This window comes from Dermacentor silvarum, chromosome 6 (assembly GCF_013339745.2).
Source record: "Dermacentor silvarum isolate Dsil-2018 chromosome 6, BIME_Dsil_1.4, whole genome shotgun sequence".
Taxonomy (NCBI): Eukaryota; Metazoa; Arthropoda; class Arachnida; order Ixodida; family Ixodidae; genus Dermacentor; species Dermacentor silvarum.
Genome location: NC_051159.1, coordinates 40,178,763 through 40,202,385, shown reverse-complemented (window position 1 = coordinate 40,202,385; position 23,623 = coordinate 40,178,763). Strand labels below are relative to the sequence as shown.

The 23,623-nt window shown below is 45.4% G+C and overlaps 1 protein-coding gene across 2 annotated transcripts in view; it reads right to left on the bottom strand.

Moving 5' to 3' along the window:
• The window catches only part of LOC119455449 (gastrula zinc finger protein XlCGF57.1), a 60,202-nt gene extending 37,005 nt beyond the window's left edge, over positions 1 to 23,197 (bottom strand). Inside the window, exons 1-3 of one of the 2 annotated variants that reach the window (XM_049668790.1) lie at positions 23,113 to 23,197; positions 22,110 to 22,145; positions 12,473 to 12,772 (exon numbers count right to left, since the gene is read on the bottom strand). In XM_049668790.1, the coding sequence (XP_049524747.1) occupies positions 12,473 to 12,772; positions 22,110 to 22,121 (312 nt within the window). In that variant the 5' untranslated portion in view covers positions 22,122 to 22,145; positions 23,113 to 23,197. Of the gene's footprint in view, positions 1 to 12,472; positions 12,773 to 22,109; positions 22,146 to 22,752; positions 23,078 to 23,112 lie in introns of those variants that run through there. The other variant, XM_049668789.1, reaches the window with a different exon arrangement.
• Between the last annotated feature and the right edge of the window lie 426 nt (positions 23,198 to 23,623).

The following is a 23,623-nucleotide window of genomic DNA, read 5'->3' as shown; positions in this document are numbered from 1 at the left end:
TTTGCAAGTTTATACGGCTGATAAAACCGCTATCCTTACATCATAGCAGTCTACTAATTTGCTATCACAATCGATGCTTCACCTTTCGGGCAATACTGCAACTTATTTAATTCATCGCAACTTTAGTGCATCGGGAGTAAATCTTTGTTTTTCCAAATGAGAGAAAGTTGTATTTCTGTATGAAAGCATGAGGTGCGCGGTACTGTAAAGGATTTTTTTTTTTGGTCATGGAAAACAGGTCGCGTTACAATCGAGGGCGTGTTAGAATCAAGTAAACACGGTATTATAGTACTAGAGACACATATTGGTTAGCTCTATTGACTGATTGTTTGATTCATGGGGGTTAATGTCCTAAAGCAACATCAGAGTTAAGAGGGATGATAATGACCACCTGGTTTTTTTAAACATGCACCTAACGCTACTAAGTACATCAGCATTTCTGCATACTGCCTAATCTAAATCTGCCTGATAATCTAACTAGCGGTTGTACCCAACAGACTGTTATAGCCGGATCCATTAAAACCGTAATTTGTCGCAGGAATAATTATAGGCAGAACAAATGAAGTGATAAGAATGGTCTGTTATATATGAAAGAATATTGTATACGGAACAGGCGCGTGTGGACTGTAGAACTAAACTATAACCAATACATCTAAAGTGAAATTCCGCTGCAGTTGTCCTTTAATTGGGGACACTTTACTGACAACTGAAACTTTCTAGCCGGCAGAAAGGCAAAGATCACCGTTGGGGACCTTGTCTTGGACGAGATTGAGATTGGTAGCGCCGGCACACCACAGGGGTCAGTGATATAGCCGTTGCTGTTTAACCTGGCATTGATTGGATTACCAGCGAAACTACAAGAAATTCAGAGCCTTGACTACACTATACAGGGTTTGTCCGGGAAGTAGTAGGACTGATTTTCCCCCGCCAAAACGTGGTGAAGGAGGGGGATGTTACTGCACTGGTTGGGTAGTGGGGGGGTCTTAGCTACGAGCGCACCAGTTGCCAGTCGTCTCCTAGCCTTCACGGAGTGTAGATTGAGTTTAAGGTGAAACCCTTTCAAGGTGCCTTATCTACACAATGAATCATTTGTTAGAGCAGCATTATGCGGTGATGTTTTGCGTCAAACTGGGTAAAAATGCCAGTGAGACCCATGGCATGATCAAGACTGCTTATGGGAGTGATGCCATGGGTCGATCAAGCGTGTTTGGTTGGCACAAATTGCTTTGGGAAGGAAGAGAGAAAGTTGAAGATGAACAACGGTCAGGATGCCCTTCATCACGACAATGCGCCGAGCCACACCGCCTTTGGTGTCATGGACTTCCTGACCAAACATGGCATCACACAGCTTCCACAGCCACCCTACAGCCCAAATGTCCCTCCTTCAGACTTCTTCCTCTTCCCCCGACTGAAAAGGGTCATGAAAGGATGGCACCACGGCTCGTTCTAGGCCATTCAAGAGGCTCTAACGAGGCAGCTGAAGAGCGTTCCAGTTTCTGCATTCCAGGGAGCCTTCAGTGATTGGCAGAGTCGCTGAAAACGCTCTGTTGATGCAGAAGGGATATATTGTTACGATGGTCGTCGATGGCGGCCAGAAACTCATTGAAATTGTCGGCGTCACATTCACTTGTTTGTAGAGGGAGCCTCGAAAGACAATCGGCGTCCGCATGATGTCGGCCACTCTTATAACAGACTGCAAAGTCAAATTCCTGTAAACGTAGCGCCCATCGAGCAAGGCGGCCAGACGGGTCGCGAAGGCCAACCAACCAACATAGTGAATGGTGGTCAGTAACGACCGTGAAGCGGTGCCCGTAGAGATATGGTCGGAACTTCTGGACTGCAAAGACGACAGCGAGACACTCTTGCTCAGTGACGGTGTAATTTTGTTCGGCCTTGCTCAACGAACGGCTGGCGTATGCAATGGCATGCTCGGCGTCACCAAAACGCTGCACGAGGACGGCGCCGAGGCCGATTCCACTCGCGTCGGTGTGCAATTCTGTTGAGGCAGAGGGGTCAAAATGACGAAGTATGGGTCCGGAAGAGAGCAGGAACTTCAGTTGACGAAACGAGGAATCGCAATCTGCTGTCCAGATGAAAGGGTTATCCTTGCGCAGCAATGAAGTCAGGGGGTAGGCAGTATCGGCAAAGTTGGGCACAAAACGTCGAAAGTACGAGCAAAGACCCAAGAAGCTCCTCAGTTCGCGCTGTGACTGCGGTTGTTTAAAGCCGCTAACTGCAGCGACCTTCTGTGGGTCTGGTCGCACCCCGTGCTTGTCCACTAGATGTCCAAGTACTAGCGCCTCTCGTTGGCCGAAGTGACATTTCTTTGAATTGAGTGTAAGTGCAGCTTGTTCAAGGCACGTCAAAACAATGTCCAGTCAATCGTTGTGCTCTGCAAAAGAGCGGCCAAAAATGACGTCATCAAGATAACACAAACAAATCTCCCATTTCAGGCCGCGCAGTACCGTGTCCATAAATCTTTCAAATGTTGCAGGTGCGTTGCACAAACCAAACGGCATAACGTTGAATTCAAACAAGCCGTCTGGGGTCACAAAAGCGGTTTTCTCTTTGTCAGCTGAATGCATGGGTATCTGCCAGTAGCCTGATCGGAGGTCCACAGATGAAAAGTAGGACGCGGAATGAAGGCAATCGACAACGTCATCGATGCGGGGAAGCGGATACACATCCTTTTTCGTCACAGAATTGAGACGCCTGTAGTCGACACAAAACCTCCAGGACCCATCTTTCTTTTTCACGAGGATGACCGGCGCAGCCCATGGGCTAGAGGATTCTTGGATGATGCCCTTGGCTAGCATGTCGTCGACCTGTTCAGCGATGATCTTGCGCTCTGACGCGGACACGCGGTAAGGCTTCTGCCTTATGGGATGCGCGGAACCCGTGTCGATCCGGTGGCGAGCCCGCGTAGCTGGAACGCGTACTTTGCTAGCGTTCTGCTCGAAATCAAATAATGACGCATGTTTGCTAAGGACGCTGACCAGGGCTTGACGCTTCTCTGAAGACAGTGACTTGTTTATCACTTTTAGAAAAGGCAACGAGTCTTCAGGGACAACGGGGCCAGCCCCGTGCTCTCGGTATTCGTGTGACGTGTCATCAAGCGCCTATGTGGAGGCAGGTATCCACTTCAAAAGAGGCAAGTCGCATACCCTTGGGTAGCACAACTGACTGGGAGGCTAAATTTGACACCCACAATGTAGTTGTTCCGCAGGCCACAGAGAGGACGCATCGAGGTACGAGCACACTTTTCTTCACAACCATCGAAGGCACAGGCTCAACAATTGCATCAAATGTATCGGCGTCGACACCGCAAAGAGCAACTCGAACTCTGGATAAGGAACGTGCCGGTAAGACAGCATCTTCAATGACGGCGAGAGTGCATGAACAGGCAGCAGGTTGGTCGGCAAGAGGAGAGAGGAAAAGCTCGCCAGTACCGCAGTCAACAGTGGCACCGCACTGTTGTAGGAAATCGAGGCCAAGAATTACGTTGTGAGTGGATTGAGCAAGAACTGCAAATTCGGCTTGATACACGTGATCAGAGAAATAAACGTTCGCGGTGCACACTCCAATAGGTCGGAGCAACTCTCCACTCACAGCACGAAATGCATTAGCGTTATCCCAGAGAAACATCACTTTACGGCCTAGTTGGGTTTTGAAATCCAGGCTGATAACGGAGACACTCGCTCCTGTGTCCACTAAGGCCAACGTAGCAACATTGTCCACTAAAACACGAATCTTGTTATGACACATGGTGACGGGCGGAGGCATAGGGGCGTGTAGCTGAAGATGACTGGCGACCTCACCTCCATTGGTCGCGCCGCCTAGTTTCCCGGCGGCGGTGACGTCAGACGTCGTCGCGGAGATGGAGACCTGCGCTGGCGTGAAGGCGGAGGCGTCAAGCTCCGCACAGAAGCTGGTGAGTCGCTGCGGTAATTCGCCTGGTGGTTTGTCCTGCCATCGGAGTCAGAAGGCCAGCGTGTCCCGTCACCGTGGCGATTGCTGCGTCGATAAAAAGTGCGTGGTCGCTCATACGACGGTGGTGACGTGCGACGGCGATGTGGACAAAATCTGGCGACATGTCCGCGAATACCGCATTGGAAGCAGATGGGACGCTCACGGGACGCACTGAAATTGTCATTCGCTGGATAACTGGCACGGCCATCCCACTCTTGAGGAACTGCAGGTGCTCTGGGTGAGTAACCGCCGTGGAACTGATAACTTGGATGCGCGTTCATAGTAGTATTTGACGCTCTTGAACGAGGGGCGAAGTTGTAGGCATCTGTGGAGACGGCGGTGATGGACGTCTCACCGAAGTCGCAGTGAGCAAAGGGCTCTCGAACCCGCGCAGTCGAGAGGGAAGCCGCCTCACGTCGGTCAAGCTCCTCGCGCACCACTTGCCGAATAACTGACGCAAGGTCGGATGAAGCTGGGACCACGTCAACACTGGCGACGTTAGTTACGTTCGCCAGGCGGCCGAACTTCGGTGTGATACGCCGAGCTCTCAAGGCTTCAAACGTGCGGCAGTGCCGAATGACGTCACTGACGGAGTCGATACTGTCTTTTCCGATGAGGAACTGGTACACGTCCTCGGCAATCCCTTTTAGAAGATGACCAACTTTGTCCTCTTCTGCCATCTGAGGGTCCAGGGCCTTGCACAATTTCAGCACTTCCTCGATGTACGTCGTGCATGTTTCGCCGGGAACTTGGGCTCGCTGCATTAGGGTTTGTTCTGCACGCTTCTTTTTAGCTGCCGGATCTCCGAAGCACTTCTTGATTTCATCTACGAACCGTTCCCACGTCGTCATGCTTTCTTCGTGGTTTTCAAACCACACTGACGCGGTTCCCTCGAGGAAGAAGGCAACTCCAGCCATTGAACCTACTTGCGCGTTGGTAAAAGCTGAGCCATCCGTCCACGTCTTCCCCGGCTTTTCCGGCGAAGGTTCGTGGTTCGATGTAGGGCTGCCATTGGGAGCTGGAAGAAGGCGGCGGGTTGTCACCGTCGGAAGCCATCTCTGGTGGCAGACCGGCAATTCGGCGACTTCGGCGAAGCTCCACGGATTGCGCTCCTGCGGGCGGTTCGTCGTCGTTGCTCGGGGACGCCGTTGTTCTACCCAGCACCTCCACCAAAACTGTTACGATGGGGTGTGTTTATTTAACAGATGAATTGATGAAAAGGGGCCGCGCCGACACCGAGCCGCTACCAAGACACGTGCACTTCGTTCTCCTCCTCTTCAGTCCTTTTCGTAGCTTTAGCGTAACAATATTTTGAAGACAATAGTCAATGTGTCAAAATTGTGAATAAACTTTTAAAAAAAATTCAGTCCTACTACTTTCCGGACAAACCCTGTATATGCGGATGATATTACCCTATGGATAAAGGTGGGTAATTATGGGCAGATAAAACAGACACTCCAAAGCGCGATTGAAACAGCCGAAAAATACCTAGAGGGAACTGGATTGGTTTGCTCGGTGGAAAAATCTGAATTATTATTGTACAGGCAGACTTGCAGGGGCCGTAAACCAAACAGCTACACAGGGGTAGACAATCTAGAAACGAACATACAACTGAAGACTGCCGATGATGAACCCATACCTAAGGTTGATAAAACCAGAGTTTTGGGACTACTCATTTAAACAAAAGGCAACTATGAAGAAACCATTAGGAAGTTGGAAGGGACAGTATCTCAAGTTATGAGGTTGATCAAAAGGATAGCCAATAGACACAGTGGAATAAAGGAAGGAAACATGATCAGACTGGTACAGGCGGTCGTTATCAGCAGGATCGTATACATCGCACCCTTCTTTAGATGGTACGCTGCAGAAAAGATTAAATTAGAATGCCTAATTAGGAAAATTTATAAACAAGCCGTAGGACTACCAATCAGCACTAGCACCGACAGGCGAGTGACAAGTTTGAAGTTTATTGAATACTTAGTGCAGATACAAAAGTATAGATATTTAGTACAGAAAAAGATCCCATAGTGTAAACACTGTAGGGGGACCTTTTATAATGTTAAAAAAAAAAAAAAACACCAATACTACTTAACAGCAGAAAAGCAGCGAAATACAAATACAAATGCAAATACATATTGAGGCGAAACAATAGTACAATAGAAAACATAAAGCGATAGAGATAAGGCATAAGCTGAAGTAGGAAGCGAAGCAAACAGCATTCAAAACGACAGAGTTGAAGTTGAGTTTAAAAGACCTATTCAATAAACGGTGCTATAGGTTAAACATGAAATTGTGAAGCTGATGTTTGAATGACAATATAGAAAAGGCACACTTAATGTTATAAGGCAAAGAATTCCAAAGTTTGATTAAAACAAATGCTACTCTTTGAGAGCCACAGTTAGTTCGTACCTTCGGGAGTATAAAATTGTTATTGGATGAAAAGCGTGTAATATTTGAATTATTAAGGTGTTATTATTATTATTAAGAACAAATTTCAGAAGACTATAGTCTTTAACTGCTTGATAAGCAAATGTGTAGACATTAAATTTGATTAGATTGTCAATATTCAGTATGTGCAGTTCCCAGTACAGATCAGTAACATGTGAACATCAGTTGCTCCAGGTGAGAATGCAAATGGCTTGATTCTGTACATGTTGGAGGGAAGAAAGCTGGCAATGATATGTTTGAACCCAGGAAGCAATACAATAATTTAGATGACTGTGAATGAATGCATAGTATAAGGTGATCAAAGTAGTCAAGTCGAAGTAACATCTAGCTTTTAGTAATACCCTAATACCATAAGAAGTTTTCTGCTGTAGCTCATTAATATGCAAATTAAATTTTAAGCAGGAATCAAGCTTGATACCAAGGAAGGAACAATGACCTGATAGATGAATTGGATGCTTGTTTACAAAGAGGGGCATAACATGCGCGTTATTTATCAACCTGGAATTAAAAATCAAAAGCTTACTTTTGGAGGGATTTATCAAAAGCTTATTTTTAGCACACCATGCACTAACGTTAATAAGTTCTGCATTAAGGGTTGTTGTAAGATTGCTTAGAGAATTACTCGAACATAAGGGAGTCGTGTCGTCAGCATATAAGATGCATTCCGATAATGTGGTTAGACACTGTGGAAGGTCATTAATGTACCTTTAGTAGAAATAAAAGCGGACCCAGAATTGAGCCTTGCGGAACGCCAATGTAAATTATTTTTGTAGTGGAATAGATGCTGGAGATGGTTATTTAATTGCTCACGATCACACAAGTAACTGCGGAAAAGATTGAGAGAGTTGCCACTAATGCCATAAGATGCTAGTTTAGAAAAAAAGAATGTCAAGTTTAAGTGTATCAAAAGCTTTCTTAAAATCTAAGAAAACAGAACCAACGAAGTTACCATTGTCAATTTCTAGTTTACATTTTTCTGTGAAGTAAACGAGGGCTAGGTTAGTCGAAAATCCTTGTCTAAACCCAAATTGTTTCGGAGGAAATAGGCTAAATTTTGTTAGGTAGCTAGACAGGCGAACATGTACAGTGGAATCTCGATGATCCGAATCTCACGGGGTCACGAAAAATACTCGTATTAGCCGAAATTCGTATCATCGAAACGCAATTAAAACTAGCCAAATGCGGGCATCAGATCGCGAAAATCGCGAGAAAAAATAGATTTTTGAAAACCACGCGTTTCGGTATCTGCAACGCCTAATCTACGCTGTATCAAAATAGTTAGGCTGAAAACGCACTAAAAGTGCCCGAAAAAGATTAATTCGTCAGTGCACAGAGTGAGAAAACAGCTTTAAATTGCACAAAATCAGCGCAGTTCACGGAGACATATCTCGTATTTCCCGCCACCGAGCGCCGCCATCTTGGTATCATTCGAAAGCTCAAGGTTTCGCCGTTCCACTTCTTAATTCAGCCGTAGTAGCCATCTTGTAACCAACGCAAAAAAAAAAAAAAAAAAGCGCGGGTCTGCGATAGGTAGTCACACGGGCCCTCCGATGAAAGCGGGCCTCCGATTGGCTGCCGTGCTGAAAGGCGTCTCTCCATTGGTTGCTGCTGTGACAGGGGCAAGATCGCAACCGCAGTTGTCTGCTTCGTAAACCACGCCGGCGTCTTCACTTGACACTCAGAATTCGGATTACTGAGAGCTCCCAGGTTAGTGATGGATCGTCGCCCATTGGAGAAGAAATTTTGGACGAAGCACGCCTTCGGAATACGGAAGCGCAAGCCTCCTACCGCAAGAAAAATACGGCGATTAGCGGGAGAAGCGGAGTTGCACCCGACTGAACGTGCCGTGCTACCTTGCACTGTGGATTACGTGCCGCACTATCTTGCACCATGTGACTCCGGCAGCGAAACACAATCGCCCTGTGCCATCGGCACCGATAACGCAGTCGACGGAATACGCGCCAACGGAGGCTCCCGTGCCTCGGCGTACGGCCGCGCGAATCAGCTGAGATCGTATCTCGGTAGACATAGCTCGCTGCGACTAGGCAAAATGGCGCAAACACAAAGAACGTGGCCCGATGCACAGCAGCCACTCCGCCCGGCCGATGGCACGCGGAAAAGGAGGAAAAGCACAAAAGCAACAAAAGCGCCACCGCTTCAAACTCTGCGCGCCCAGTCGCGTCCTCCGCGCTGTTCTCTTTCGCGGCCATCGGTGGGGCGGCGTTTATTCGTATCAACCGACGTGGGTCGAACATCGATTCGTAACAACCGTTCTCTTGCACGTTGCAAAGTAATGGGGCTCGGCCGGGACCACAGAAAAATTCGTATCATCTGGAAATTTGTATTAGCCGTGATCGTATCATCGAGATTCTACTGTATTAATTTTTCAATTACTTTGCTAAAAAAGGGGAGAACGGATATCGGCCTATAATTAGAAATTAAGCATCTGTCACCTTTTTCAAATACCGGAATAACCTTACTCATCTTTAACTCATGGGGAAATACACCGGTTTCAAAAATTAGATTGATTATGTAGGTGAGCACATCTGCAATATCATCAGCAATCACTTTCACATGGTTAGCAGAAATATTATCGATACCTGCGCTAGAGGAGTTCATACTAGTAATTGTTCTTACCTCCTCTGGGGTAGCAGGAAAAAAAAAAAAAAAATGAGCGACCACAATGATCAAGTTCGTCATGCGTACTGGATGGAACAGGTACGGGAGAGGAGAAGTAATCACTAAATGCATTAGCGATATCTAATGGGTTAGATATTACTGATCATGATGAATGTTGGCTATAGACGGATTAGTGGTTTTATTGAGAAAGGAATTGATCAAGCGCGATTGTTTTTTTATGTCTGAACCAGTACAATTAATTTCATTTTGATAATAGCGCTTTTTCGCATCCTTCATTAGAGCATTGAGTATGTTACAATACTGCTTATAACGATCAAGTAAATGCAGATTAAATGGTTGTCTTTTTGCTTTTTTATATAAATTCTTTTTTATGCAGGCTATTAAGTAGTCCCTTTGTTAACCATGGGTTTCTGGGGCAAGAAAAATGTTTATGGCACTGTACACATGTTGTCGATGGAGATACGCAATTGGATATTACAGAGATGAAAGTGGTGTATGCCGATTCAACATTATTCATCGAAGTGACACAAGACCAATCAGAATTAGATACCATTTCTTTAAATTTGTCGCGATCAAACTTATTCTTAACAAAGCTTGCGATATTAATGCGAGGACTGTTCTCAAAGCAAAGTGCAACTGGGAAATGATCCGTAATATTGCTTTGAAGAATGAATGCGGAGGGAGGATGAAGAAGGTTTGAAAGCGCATGGTCAATAAGTGTTCCCAAACCATTATTAGTGCAACGGGTGGGAAGGGAGAGTAGAGATTCAAGACCATAACCTCGGAAACAGCTGACATACTGAGTTAGATAGGAGGAGGAAGCATCTAGTAAATTATTGTTAATGTCACCCAAGATGATAACGGACTTTTTTTCCTTTGAAAGAATGTCAAGAATAGTGTCAAGTGCTTCACAAAAAGCAGGAATGTGGTGATCGATAAATGGTACCAAAGACAATATTATTAACAATGCCTATTACAGGGTGGTCAACCTCAATCCACATAGACTCACAATCACAGATATTTAAGTGAAGATCAAGCCTACGCTTGTATCTAATGTCAGACCGAATAAACATGGCTGAGCCACCATGTTGTGATGAAATGCGATTGCAATATTCTACATTGCATGATGGGAAACCATAAAGATTTTTATCGAAATCACTCAGCCATGTCACAAAAAGACATACAATTGAGAAAGAATGAAGACAAGAAGCCAATAGTGTCTGATAATTGCGAAAATGTTTGCGAAAAGTAGGATTGGACATCGTTAACGGAAATGTACGACATGCAGTCAGATCAGAATACGAATTAGGCTATTAGAATTAGGCCTGCAAAACACAACGAACAAGCTCGTAGAGGTGCAGCGGATAGCGCAGCACGAACGCCTTTCTAAGACCAAGGCAGGAAGGCACATATTAGAAAGACTAGGTATTGGGTACCACACTCAACACGGAACCAAAGTGGTCATACCGAATGTTGTCACGGATACGATAGCATTTCCCCCCTTACCAAAGAACATGCACCCCATATACCATAAAGGTAGAAGAGAAAGCAGAGCAATGGACATATAGTATAGACCACTTATAACGTAACCGTTTATAGTGCAGAACTGGCTACAATGCGGCCTTTTCCGACTCCCGTTTACCCTCCCATAGAACTCCATGTATACGCATACCGCTTACAGTGCAGCTGCGTCAGACGAAATATCGGTTATAATGCAGCTTCCACGGGAACACCTCGCCGACAAGGACGGCAGCGAGCACGCTTCACAACAAGGTGCGTGCTGCCGGCCGGCGTATGCATTATTCAATGCAATAAAACTCTCGTTAATTCGGACTTATTTGGCCGCACATCGGTTAATTCGGACTACTTTCGGAGCTCGGTAAACGAGGAGCACCACAAATTTGCGACGTAAAAGAGCAAGAACGGCGCTAGCGTCCAACCGAAACCAAGCAGCGGAGTCCGCATCGCCACAGCCATCAGTTGAAATGGTACGTGAATGACAGCAACGCCGGAACGCTTTGAGCCTATTTGTGTCTTTAAAGCCTGTATTCTTGCGTTTACCGCTACGCATAACACCGCGTTGGCCGCGGGCTTTCGTAACTGCGCAGTCGTCATCCACGATTGCATCGATAGCGGCTGCGGTTTTCTCCGCAGCGGTTGCGGCGAACAGTAGTTTCCTTTTTGCTCGGTACGCGCGTCGGCCGCGTGCCGAAAAAACTGCGTAGTCGCCATCAATGATCGCATAGATAGCGACCGCGGTTTCGACGGCCAGTTGCAGCGACTGGACGACTCCGTACGTGCGTCGGGCGCGTGCCTTCAGCACTGCAAAGTCGCCGTTCATAATCGCATCGATAGCGGTCACGGTTTTTTTCTGCAGCGGTTGCGGCAAACAGGTGCTTCGTTTTGACTCGGTGCAAAGCTGTTGAGCTTGAAGAGCACCGGCTACATCGAGATTATGTTTTCGCCAGCTCACTGGAGAAAACGTAATCGCGATGTGCGCGCGATAGTACAAAGCGTGTCGACATGCTTCGTCTACATGTTTTGCATACGTACAGGGCTTGAAAATCGTTGTTTTGGTTATAGTGCGGTACCGCTTATAGTACGGATATTCGCGACTCCGGCGACTTACGTTATAAGCGGTCTACACTGTACAAAAGAAGTTTGGGAATAGTAAAGATTGTAGACACTGCTAGATACAAGCACAGGAGTGGCTTTAAGCCGCCGTAATTGATCACGAAAAGAAGTGCAAAACATGAGTTAGGCCAAGCACAGCAAAAAATCGAGAGTGCAGAGGAGATAGCTATTGCGCTATTCAGTATCACAGACTGAAGTGGACACAATAGTCAGTGAGTCTAGGCGGCAGTATGAAATTTCGCTAATGGTCGAATCTCTCCGGAATTACTACGAATCACACAACACTACAAATTGCAAAGGTGCGTTTTCCCACCACCCCACCAAAAGCTCAGCAAAAAGCAGTGTGTCGAATGGCGGCAGTTGCAGACCAGAACTTATTTGAACCCGCAGATGTCACACCTCATTTGCCCAAACATATGCAAGACATATAAATGCAAAAACTGTGGTTCTAGAGCCTATCTGGAACATATGCTATGGGAATGTTGAGGCATAACAAACAACAATGCGGATGCAGCCTCTCGCGATTGCCTCCGCGCACACTGGGAGACTGTTGCTCAGCTCTGCCCTTGAAGATCAACTTTGGGCTGTCCAGCGGGCCTAGGAAGCCGCCACGACTCGAACTCCTGGCTGTCACCTAGGCAAGACCTTTTGCCCGTCCCACAAACTCGCAGGACCTTTCAATAAAGTTCTTTGACTGACTGAAAAGAATCAGAAAGAAAGAAAGAAAGAAAGAAAGGAAGAAAGAAGTGCTTCAAATGCACAGCTATGGGATCACACTCACGGCAGCATCCAGTTTGCAGGGCCAGCGCCGGTGCACCTTGAGACCTCGCTCAGTGGAAAATGTCCGTAAACAGCGGTCGCACTCGGGACTGCCAGTGCCATTCTTCTGGGGAGTGGCAGCAGCAACTGGCACAACAGGCGAGGACTTCTTGGCACTGCCCTCCGTTGCAGCCAACTTCTTCTTGCCCGATCCAGGTGGCCTACCCCGGCCTCGCTTGACGGGAGTCCCAGCCTTTGCAGGAGTGGTGCTCACGACCTTGGCCTTTGCAGCACCAATGGCCTTGGGGGTCCGGCTCTTCCGCTGGACAATGAACAGCCAATGAGTGCCCAAGTAACCCATCACACTGCTTCCAGTATGCACAAATAACTAAGATACTGGACCGCTGTAGCACTTCAGAACAGACAGAGTGAAAAAGCCTTTTTCACTGAATACAACATGTCCAAACTGTCCCGTTCCAAGGAGATACACTAAATCAATTTACTTAATGAATTATTATGCTTAAATGAAATTTTAAGCACTTTGGCAAGAGAAATGTCCCTTACTAGCTGAAAATGAGGGTAGAACTTTCCCTTTTTGAATTTTGCACTGAAAGCCTCAGAGTAAAATTCAATGTGCTACTTCAATGTGATGCTGAATGTAATATGAATAGTCAAACGCAGACGCATGTATTTTCAGCACGAATATTCATTTTGGTGTAATTAGGTAGCACACCTCTACCGAGTATAGTGCAATAAAGACAGCCAACTATAAGGAACAATGAATAATTTTTAAATGTGAGATCACTAGTTGTCTGCATGAATAGCCTCTCGACAAGACTAGCTTTCCAAAAACAACACTAATAAATAGTTGCCGCACAAAGATAAGTTCTTATGGGAAAAAAAAATAAATAAAAGATACTGAAGGACTTTTGGCATATACATAAGCATGTGCAAGGACCCACTGAAAAAAAAAAAACACACAAACAAACACACACACAGTTGTAGCGTAAACTGCTGCATGACCACTGGCAAAAACACTATGTGACCAAATACAAGGAAAAATCACCTTCATCCGTGAAATCAGAAACAAAGCTTGCATTACTCCTTTCGTGTCTACATTGCTTCAAAAACGTTGCCTGTTGTTCACTTCTGATAATTTGCGATACTTTGCTTAGCAGACTGACAACAGTAACAAGACTAAGACTCGGTTGCTGTGAAATATTTGGTTATTCGAAACTACCCAATAGTTCCTTTTCGAATACGAATAATTTGTGTATTCGTACATTCGTATTGGGAACTTTGAATATTCGCCCACCCTGAACTAACAACAATATCAACAATAGAAAAACCAGCTACGAGTTTGTGGCGATATGAGGCTAAAAATGCACTTCTAATAGTATTTGTCACCCATTACTGTTTTGCAACTGTTATATAAGCACTCAAGAAGCACCTAGACAATGTCCACGCAGGTACCTGAAGTAACTATGGGCATCACATGAGGTTGTGAAGCGACCCATAGAAGGCACATACAGACATTCTGCATGAAACTGGATTTATTAGGATGATCCTGTTTAAAGGGAGTCTATAGAGAAACACTAAATAAATTTAGACTGATAGTATTCTATCAAAGGTTTATTTTTGTGAATGTCACGGTAAGAGGTTGATTATTAGAAAAAGCCAAACTTCCATTTATAAAATTTTGTGCCACAACCTCAGTGTCGGGTACATCAGTACAATGTCATGAACTTCAAGGTATTTTCTCCTATTCGGGTAATTGTGCTGTTATAGAAGTTGTCGCAAGTTGCTAAATTCAGTGTTTGGCTCCTTTAGAATACATTGTAGCCAATCTTCAGTGATGAAAATTGAATCATGCCCAAGCAGGTGCCACCAAAGTATACGACATCGCAGCAAGTTGGTGCAGGAATTTCAAGGTGGCATTGCAACCAGTATTTTGCTTTTGCATTTTTTCTGCCTCATCAAACTTTCTTTCATGGTTAGAGTGACTTTCTTGGTATTGTAGAAGCATAATTTACTAATATATACTAAACTTATCTTTGTCATCAATTTTTTTAAAGATTATGAACCACAGAACGATGCTTTGTAGTAATGGTGAAATCCGGTTAAAAGAAAAGCTCTTAGGTCTTCAACATTTAACTGCAATGCAAAGGCATTACTGCATCCCATAATTCGATAACCATTTATCAACATCCACATGAAGACCCGCCTCCTTAAATAGTTGCCACTCATTAACTATAATGACACTGTGACCTATTGACACTGCCGTGCGCCACTGTTCATGTCACATGGCCTGTGCCTCCCACCTCACACTGGTGCAGGGTAGAAACTTGGGCCGGTCTAGTTTAGTTAGTTTAGCCCAGTTTAGTTAGTTTAGCATAATTCAGTTTCTGGAAGACAAGCCTTCCTTGTTGTTTTTTGCAAATGTATAAAGGTTCAAAGCAACAAGCAAGAAACTCATACGGTTGCCAGCCAGCTCTATGATTGTGTCACTCTTTTCTGTGTACGTCGCCCGAGTGCTGGTAATTTGAACTATCCCTACTGAAGTTTTTGGTCAACATCATCCATGGAGAACGAGAAGTGTCCCAGTTAATGCTATCACAAGGACACTCTGCATCACTATCCTTATTGGTTTACATATGTTAGGGCTTTTGAAGAAACATTCGGGCATGCCCACATACTGGAGCAACTGTGGGGATTAGGTTATGTAGCCATTTTGTGACATGCGAGTGCCGGAAGCACCAACAGCAGCTATTGCTGCAAAAGGAACTGCTGCCAAGTTATGAAACTAAAGTGGCCAAGAAGCAAGGCAAAATGCTTTGCCAGTGAGATAAAAAGCTGCAACAACGAAAGTGAAATTCAGACAGCAGGGTGAAAGCTCTCCATAAATAAACATTGCTTCTGCCACAAAGTCTGGTTTCAGAGTGCGGCAAGGACCAACACAAACACTCAAGAAAGCAGAATGCAGTGTTAAGAAAACATACGGACACTAACACTGCTAACAGGAGTTGCAAGAAACAGATTGAGAAAAATTAGCGACGAAATAAGAACTAGTTGCTTTTAGAGTTGTATTAATTATCATAAAGTATTTATCATACTGCATCAAGCGGAACGCCAGCTATTTCATAATGCAATTTCACAAAAAGCTCTTGGGGCTATACTAGTGCTTTGGTATCACTACCAGAAAGCTTGATCATCACTTGTACACTCAGTATGTCCGCCGGAATTTGATGCTACCATCACATCGTCCGTGTGTGTCATTGCCGACGTTCGAGCGTATCGCTAAGAAAAAAAAAAAAGAGTGGGGAGTCTGGTGTTCCCACGCCACCAACTTCACAATAAGTGGAAGTCCTTCCAAGCATCTGGAACTCCTGTAGTTGCCAAGCACTTGTCCAGGAGCCCGCTTGTATCTATTTTACCGTTTGGTAACTGGTGGCAGCACTCGTCTGCCTCCCACAGCAGCAGAGGATACTCTGTTATTTCACCAAAGATGTGGTGAGAGAAGAGTCGCCCAGCAATCTTCGCGAATCTCTACAGGGCCCCCTTTTGAGATGAAAAGCCATATAAACAACCGAGCACCAGGTCGCAGTACATCTCTGCCCATTAAAAAAGACCGGCAGGTTTCCGTGGCCACCAGGATACTTCTATACCAGGGATCGCCCCTTTCCTTCTTACCATTACTGCAATATCTATGGATGTGATGCGTACGCTCTGTATTGTGCACAAACAACTGGTCTGCATGCATATATGCATGAATACATATTTAGAAGTGTACATTTGTCTATTTATTATTACTGTTATTATTTTTCTTGTCGGACATAAAAAAACGTGGTTTTTGTTACCGCACGTGTTCTACTATGTCATGCCTTCGAAGTGATGTAGGTATTCTGTAAATAAATAAATAAATAAATAAATAAATAAGTATGGAGACTGCAAGCAAGAAGCTTACTTAAATGACTGTGACTGTGTACACCAATTTACCACTTGAAGTTTGGCTGCTGTTCAGAGCCCTCTTTACAATGAAAAAATGTCATCCTTAGCACTGCTTGTACATAGAGTCGCATTCAATACGAGCTGCAACACTGGTGCCCTCGGTTAAAAGAGATCAAAGACAGCATGGCAGCTCAGGCACACAAAAAATTGGTTTAATAAATACCAGCAATTGGAACTGTGTTTAGTTGTACAAATTTTCGTATCGTGGCGCCGCTGTGCAGTCTTGGTGCTCCTACAACCGGGGGAACCCATGTTGCAGCTCATATTGAGCACAACTGTACATCTCTCTTCAAAAAAACAGAAGGGGTGTGTTAAGTTTGACCTCTATAAGTATGTTCTAGTTCCCAAAAACCTGATCTCCAAAATGATTGGATTTGAGAGCTTTGCAGAAGAGATGTTTCTCAGAGGGGCCAGCGCATTTTGAATGACAGGCGCAGCAGAGCTACATCAGTAGCAGAGCCTACTTTCCGAATTAGCATTACAGAAAGCAAGGAACAATAATTCCCGCTATACGACTCCCGCCAGCACTTTTGCAATGCTCGCAAACTGCCCACAGCAGAGGATCTCTCTCAATGCTTCAACGAGCAACACCCGTCCCCTTCCTCTTTCCATAACCAGGCTGACAGCCCACGTCAAGTTTATGTCACAACTAAGGTCTGAATCTAAGCTCTCCTAGTAAGGCAAGAGCTTTAAGAGAACTGCACAAATGACGGCACAAGCGAGTGGAAATTCTGATCGCCCCCCCTGCTAGCGCAGCATGACGTAGACCTCAATGAGGCAGCCTAGGGTAATCCAAGGCCTTTCAGGATTTCGAATATCATCCTTTTCCATGCAACTGTGCATGAGGCTGCGGACAGAAAAGAAATATCCACTTTCAGCAAAAAAGTTTCCAGCACCGACTCTTACAAAGGGAGTTCTGTCGACAAGCACACCTGCGTCGTCGCTCTGACCTGCACTTCGCACCTGGGCACCCCTGCTGGATGTATGCTCCTCATTCCAAGACGAACCTTCAGTCTTGTGGAAAGCACGTGCATTCGTTTGCCATAGCATACCACGCTGTTTTCTGATCACACATTGTGACCCACACCAGGAGCCGGTGGGAGACATGGGGAAGGCACACCACGCTCCCTTACCCAGTGTCCCCATCACCTCCGCAACCACCGCGAAGCGCATTTTTACCAGACTTGTGGGAAAGTGTCCGTCTCTATACGAGCAAGACCACCCTCTCACGAAAATAAAAAGGCATAAAAGGGCATCCCCAGGGAAAAGCGCACTCTCTCTGGCCTTGACTCTTGGATTACCTGCCTGTCCTGCGAGTGATCCTGTCACTTGACCAACCACATGTGACAAGAGGTCAGCCTATTCGTAACTATTACGGACTTTCCTCTACAAGTGTTTATTGCTTATCTTACAGCTCTTAGTAATAAATGTTGTTTGAGCCTATGCTGCTGTATTGCCTTATTTGTCTGAACCCACTGTAGCTACAATGTACCTGGGTTGGGGACGTGATGGGGAGCGAATGAGTGCGGCTAGAACAGGAGCGTGCCTTCAACCCTCGCCACACACCGAGCGTATGCCATGGCACTTCAGCTCGAACCATTCTTAAAGGGGCCCTAAACCACCCCTCGGGCTTGGTGAAATAACAGTCTGCCGGTAGCATATGCTGCTGTGAACATCTCCGCCAAGTTCTGCAGTCGTACGCAGTGCGTGGAGCTTGCAAGCGGAGCGTGAAGTCACCTTTCTCTCAAACGCTCTCTTTTCAATGGAAGCTACGATCCTCACTCTTTTCTGGGTGCTTTATTTCATAATAAAGCGCATTCCCATATGCGGCTGCTATTGGTCGGTGCGGTCGGCTACACCATGGCTGCTACACCACAGGTGCAGCCATGTGTCCACTGACTAAACGCACTGCGGCTCGCTGAGGACAAACGTGTTTGGCTTACGTTTAGCGCGTCGTAGGCACCAAAATTGGAAGTTGTGGTGTCTACGTTAACATCCAAAATGAAATTTGAACAGCAAGCCACGGTGACATTTCGAAGGCGGAACATTGTGGCCATGCCTCACTCTGCTGTAGCATTCACAGTGCAAGGCATTGAAGAAGGAATGGGAGAACAGCGGAGGCCGTATTTGATTGCCAATAACTCCGCGTCTGCTGAATGCATTGAAGTACCTTTTGTGGCAAAGTATTTCTGAAATAGCTCATTTTCACTTCAAATGCCTTCTTCCACTTTGACAAAAAGTGGTTCAGGGCCCCTTTAAGCTGGTGAAACACATTGTTGCTCTCGCCATCATTAAGAACGGTTTGTCTGAACAGCGATCGGTATGCGTGTTCACCACTTGCTTGTCGTGCCTTTTGCGCCGGTATTTTTAACGATTATGTCCCGAGCGCCTCCCTCTCTTCTTGCTGCACAGCCCAATGTCCAGTGGCAGTTTTGCAAGCTCTGCATTGCACAAAAATCCGCGAGCTGTTCACACTGCTGCTGGGAACTGTGATACAGAAGGGAGGACATGTGATGTCATGTGTTGTAGCTCAGAGAAGAAGAGTGCGCATGCTTTCATTTAAATTTGCAGCTGTTTATGCGATGCTCACAAGGGTAATATTTTTCAGGCACAGTCGTCACTACATAGTCTATGCTTCACTGGCACAAATAAGTCTGGACAAGAAAAGAATGAAAGAAGGGCAACGGGTTTCGGGCCCTAGTATGATGTATATAATTTGCAGATTTGTAGCCAAATAATTTCATGCTGTTGAGTATTCGCTAGGACATTCACACAATGAGCAGTTACTTCCAGGGATAGTACAACCACAGCACTACTATAAACTGGTGCAACTATAGACTTAAAGATATCTACATGGAGCATTGCATTAACAAAACATCTGGAAGTTGTGATGCTCGCGCCTTGTGGATGCATGTGGATTTCTGCTTGCGGAGCATGTGCCAGTACAGAGCAAGACATGGATGACTGCCAATGTTGTACTTGTTAGTACAAAAGGCTCTGCCACTAAGCCAGCAGGCTAAGATGTAGAAGAGGCATATGGTGAGAGAGAGAATTTCAGGACATGGTGTAAGATATATATTTTAGGAGAGGATACAGATAACATCCTTTGATGCTGCTCAGACTGGTGATCGTAGCATCACTCATTGCAAGAGCAGTGCAGCTGTATGAGTTCACATTTTTCATGAGCGCATCTCCAAGAGGGGCGAGCAACACAAGTGATGAGCAGTCAGCTTGGCTGCAAAATGCCCAGTGGACACACTACCATGCTTCACTCAACTGACTCTTCAGCAGAGAAAGGGCAGCGTTCTGCCCACCATGGTTCTATCTTCCGCTGCTGTCAAGAACAATGTGTGCACGCGCTGGCGTTTGTGCTGCACGACTGTGTGCAATTTGCAAGAGAACGACTCCAAAACAGTGCACATTTCCCATAGAAAGGCATTGCCGCCTCTCGCAGACCTACGATCAGAGTCATCTTGTGGTGTCATTTAGAACCAGAGAACATTATCGGCACTTCCTGCAAGGTGTGCCTGTGCACACTTACACAGTATCTTACACCATACCATGGTTCAAACACAGCAAAGCTACTGTAGATCTTTTTTTTAAATGAACATAACAGTACGTATATTGACATGTTTGTATCATGTGGCTGTGTTTTGATCAGGTGGCTGTGCGAAGGCATACGAGCACACACACACACACAAAACCTCCATTTTTGCTTCGGTTGCTTACTTGGAGGTTGTCCGAATGTTTCTTTGACACTTGTAATAAGCACTAACAGGCATAATAAAGCATTTCAGTAAAAGCCCGTTTATTTTAATCCAATATCACCAATACTACTCCGCTGGGTTCTATGGCTGATATTGTAAGCAGTAGCAAAGTAAGAGCAATCCGAAAGGGCAAGTAAAGAGTGCAGTAGCGCACCCAGGATCTCTGCCAGGGGGGGGGTTGACAGTTTGCCAATACCATCTAAACAGCACTAATTTCGATTTGCTCACGGGAAATTGTCAAAAAAATTCGCTTTTTGCGAGTGTGCAGATGATTGCGCGTTTTACATCTTAGTTGCAGCACTCAAATGCGTAAGAAAAGGGGTTAAACAAAAGGGGGGGGGGGTTAAGTCGGCCTCAGGGGGGGGGTTACAACCCCCGAATCCCCCCCCCCCCCCGTCGGTGTGCCACTGAAAGAGTGACTCGAAAGTAATCGGACGTGCAAATAAAACAAAGGCCGCCACAGGGTGCTTGTAGCACCCGTGGTGCCATCTTATGTTCTTTGTTCTATCTGCGTTAAACTGGCTTCCTCAAGTATTAACGGACTTATTGTAAAAATATGTATCAATATTACAAACAACGCAGCTACACTACAGCAAAGTAGGATGACACATTAAATAAATAAATTACACCACATATAACACATTGTAAAAGGCTAGCGTGGAAAAAAAGTGTTCCAAGGGCCATCCGAGCAGAAGCCTTGATGTTATAGGGGCCCTGAATCACCCCTCAGGCATGGTAAAATAACATAGTGCGCAGGTAGCATACGCTGCTGTGAGCATCGCAGTAAAGTTTTGCTGGCATATGCTGTGTGTGGTTAAAAGCAATTACAGAATGTCTGCCACCATCTACATTGTAAAAGAAAAAGAGGAAGAGCCCACTTTCCTCTGAATGCAACTAGTTGGGTCGAAAGTGTCAAAATATTCATGACAAGGTGGGCGGGAAATTAGTGAAAAAGTGACAAACGCTCACAACAATCTAAGGTTGTCAAGATCCCTGAAGGGGTTAACAGAGGCATTGAGGTTTCTGCTCCTTTGGTACTTTGCTGTTCCTGTTGCTGCCTGCAATAGTGTGTTAATGCGCTTGTATATTATCATTATCTTTCAGTGATCACTATGCAAAAACTGTTTACACTGTTGCAATGTCATGCGCAGCAACCAACTTTGGGAAACGAAAAGTAAACCAGCTTGTGAAAAGAAAAACTTGTCACAACTTCAGGGCGTGCCGTGGATGTGCTACATTATGCTCTATGATTTGCGACTGCATTTTCATTGCTCTAAGTGAAAGACCAATATCTGAAACCGAAATTCATGCTTTTGTCACACAAGTTCTCCCAAACTATTACACTCACTAAGCAAGCTGCAATATACTTAGTAGCGTGCAATCCCTGATCACTGTGACAGTACAGCATATTCAGGATTTTAGACTAACTATTAAAATGAAAGGAGAGAGAGAGAGGGGATTGACAGCTACCTAATATTGGAACACTCATGTAGGGTGGTAATTCATCACATTAACTGAACAATGAAGAGAAGCCACGTAGGCCAAGCAACTGTGTTGCACATTAAGCAAGCAGTGCAGCTGCGAACTACATTGGGAGTGTTGCGAAACTCGGAAGACGGTCGCCTCCTTTATTCCTCACGCGGTCTCACCACCAACTATAGCATCAAAAATGCAGCCCACAATGGAGATATGCAGTGACGCATCTGACACTAAAATGTTGCAAGATCTTTTTTTTTTTCCCTCCAGACAGATAGAATTCCACGACACAGCCGTGTGAATCTCGCCGCTCGGGGACACTCAAAATGCGGCAAAATATACGAAATGTGCAGAACAAAAGTATAAAATTAATTAACGAAACGTAACGAACAAAAGTGGCTGCGTTACCTTTTTATCCATGGCAAATAAAAAAGGGGCTCGGTTCTACAAAGGAAGCAAAAGAAAGTAAAGCGTGTAAGCAAGACATAACTCAAGCTTTATAAGAAATAAACAGCAAAGGTACGCAATAATAAGTGACCGAAAGAAAGAAACAAAGCAATGTAATAACGAAGCGATACACAGGGGCAAACATCTAGTTAAGATAGCACGGTACAAGCTGCAGCTCGTTAGAAAAAGAGAAGTATCGTCCGAAGCATTTATAGGGAAACAGTTACAACAAGGTTCTGTAAAATCACTCGCGGACATCCAAAATCGGCGCTAACTCTGATTAGGATACAGTACGAGCGTTAATAAGGATTGGCTAACGCGTCGCTGAAACCGCCGAAACGGGGAAAATTCGTTTCCTAAACTGGCGCGACCCGCACTTGCGAACATTACAGAGATACACGAGCCGGCGCAAATACAGCTACGACAATCGGGCCGAAATTCAGGGTTGTTTCATCGAAATCAAATTTGAAGAGCGAGAGATAACAACCGAACAATCTCTCAACGATGAAAAAAAAAGCACTTGTCCGCCATCACCGAACTGTGGCTGTCGGGATAGGCATTCCACCATATCACCAAAGCCGTAGGGAGAAGCAGCGATGTTTACCGGTCGCTTTTGACGGCGTTACTACGACTTCGTCGGTGCAAAACCACGAGACGCCGTTCGCGTAGCTTTGGGCTTGAGTAGTTCTACAGTCGTTGATAAAGACGAACAGATCGCGCGCGCACGACGCTAAGTGCTAAATTAAAGCATCTCTCCCGCGCCCGCCTAACCGTGTTTCCTGGGAAGCTTCGAAGACAACGGACAATGCGCCCTGTGACCTGGCCCCGCTAACGTGAACGAGACCGTGCCAGGCCTAGAAACTTGACCCGATGCTCGCGGCAAACCGATGATCGTTATTCGACGAATGTCGCGAAATTACGGCGCTAATGTAAAAATTTCGAAAACATTGGCGTCCAAACTTACCCTATATACGAGTCCTAACGCGGTAATGACACTACAAATAAAACAAGGAATAACAAAAAAAGTTAACTTTATAGCGTGACCCCCAGCGCCGCCACACGCCCAGTTGAGGCCCCCTTCGGCGAAACAAATTCGCTTTTCTTACTTCTTATTTTACAATTTTATTGCTTAAAATATATATATTTCTGATCTAACTCGGTGAGACTATTTATAGAGCCGAAATTATTTAAAAACGTACTTGTGAATTGCAGGCCAACGCCAAGTTTTGCTTGCAGCTTGTAAGCAACAATGGCGACCACCTGGTTTCCAAGAGAAAAGTCGCGTTGCTTTCGTGGCCGTGTCAATTTTCTGGTTGTTTCTGTCGCCGTGCGCGACTGTTTGGACCGCAACGGCCAAATTACAAAGACGTCCGACGATTATAAGAATCAGTTGAGCGCACAGCTTAGGACGTCTGATGTGCCCAGCAGTCGTTCACAAACACCGCAGTTCGCGAGATGTATCATTAGCTTGGCCG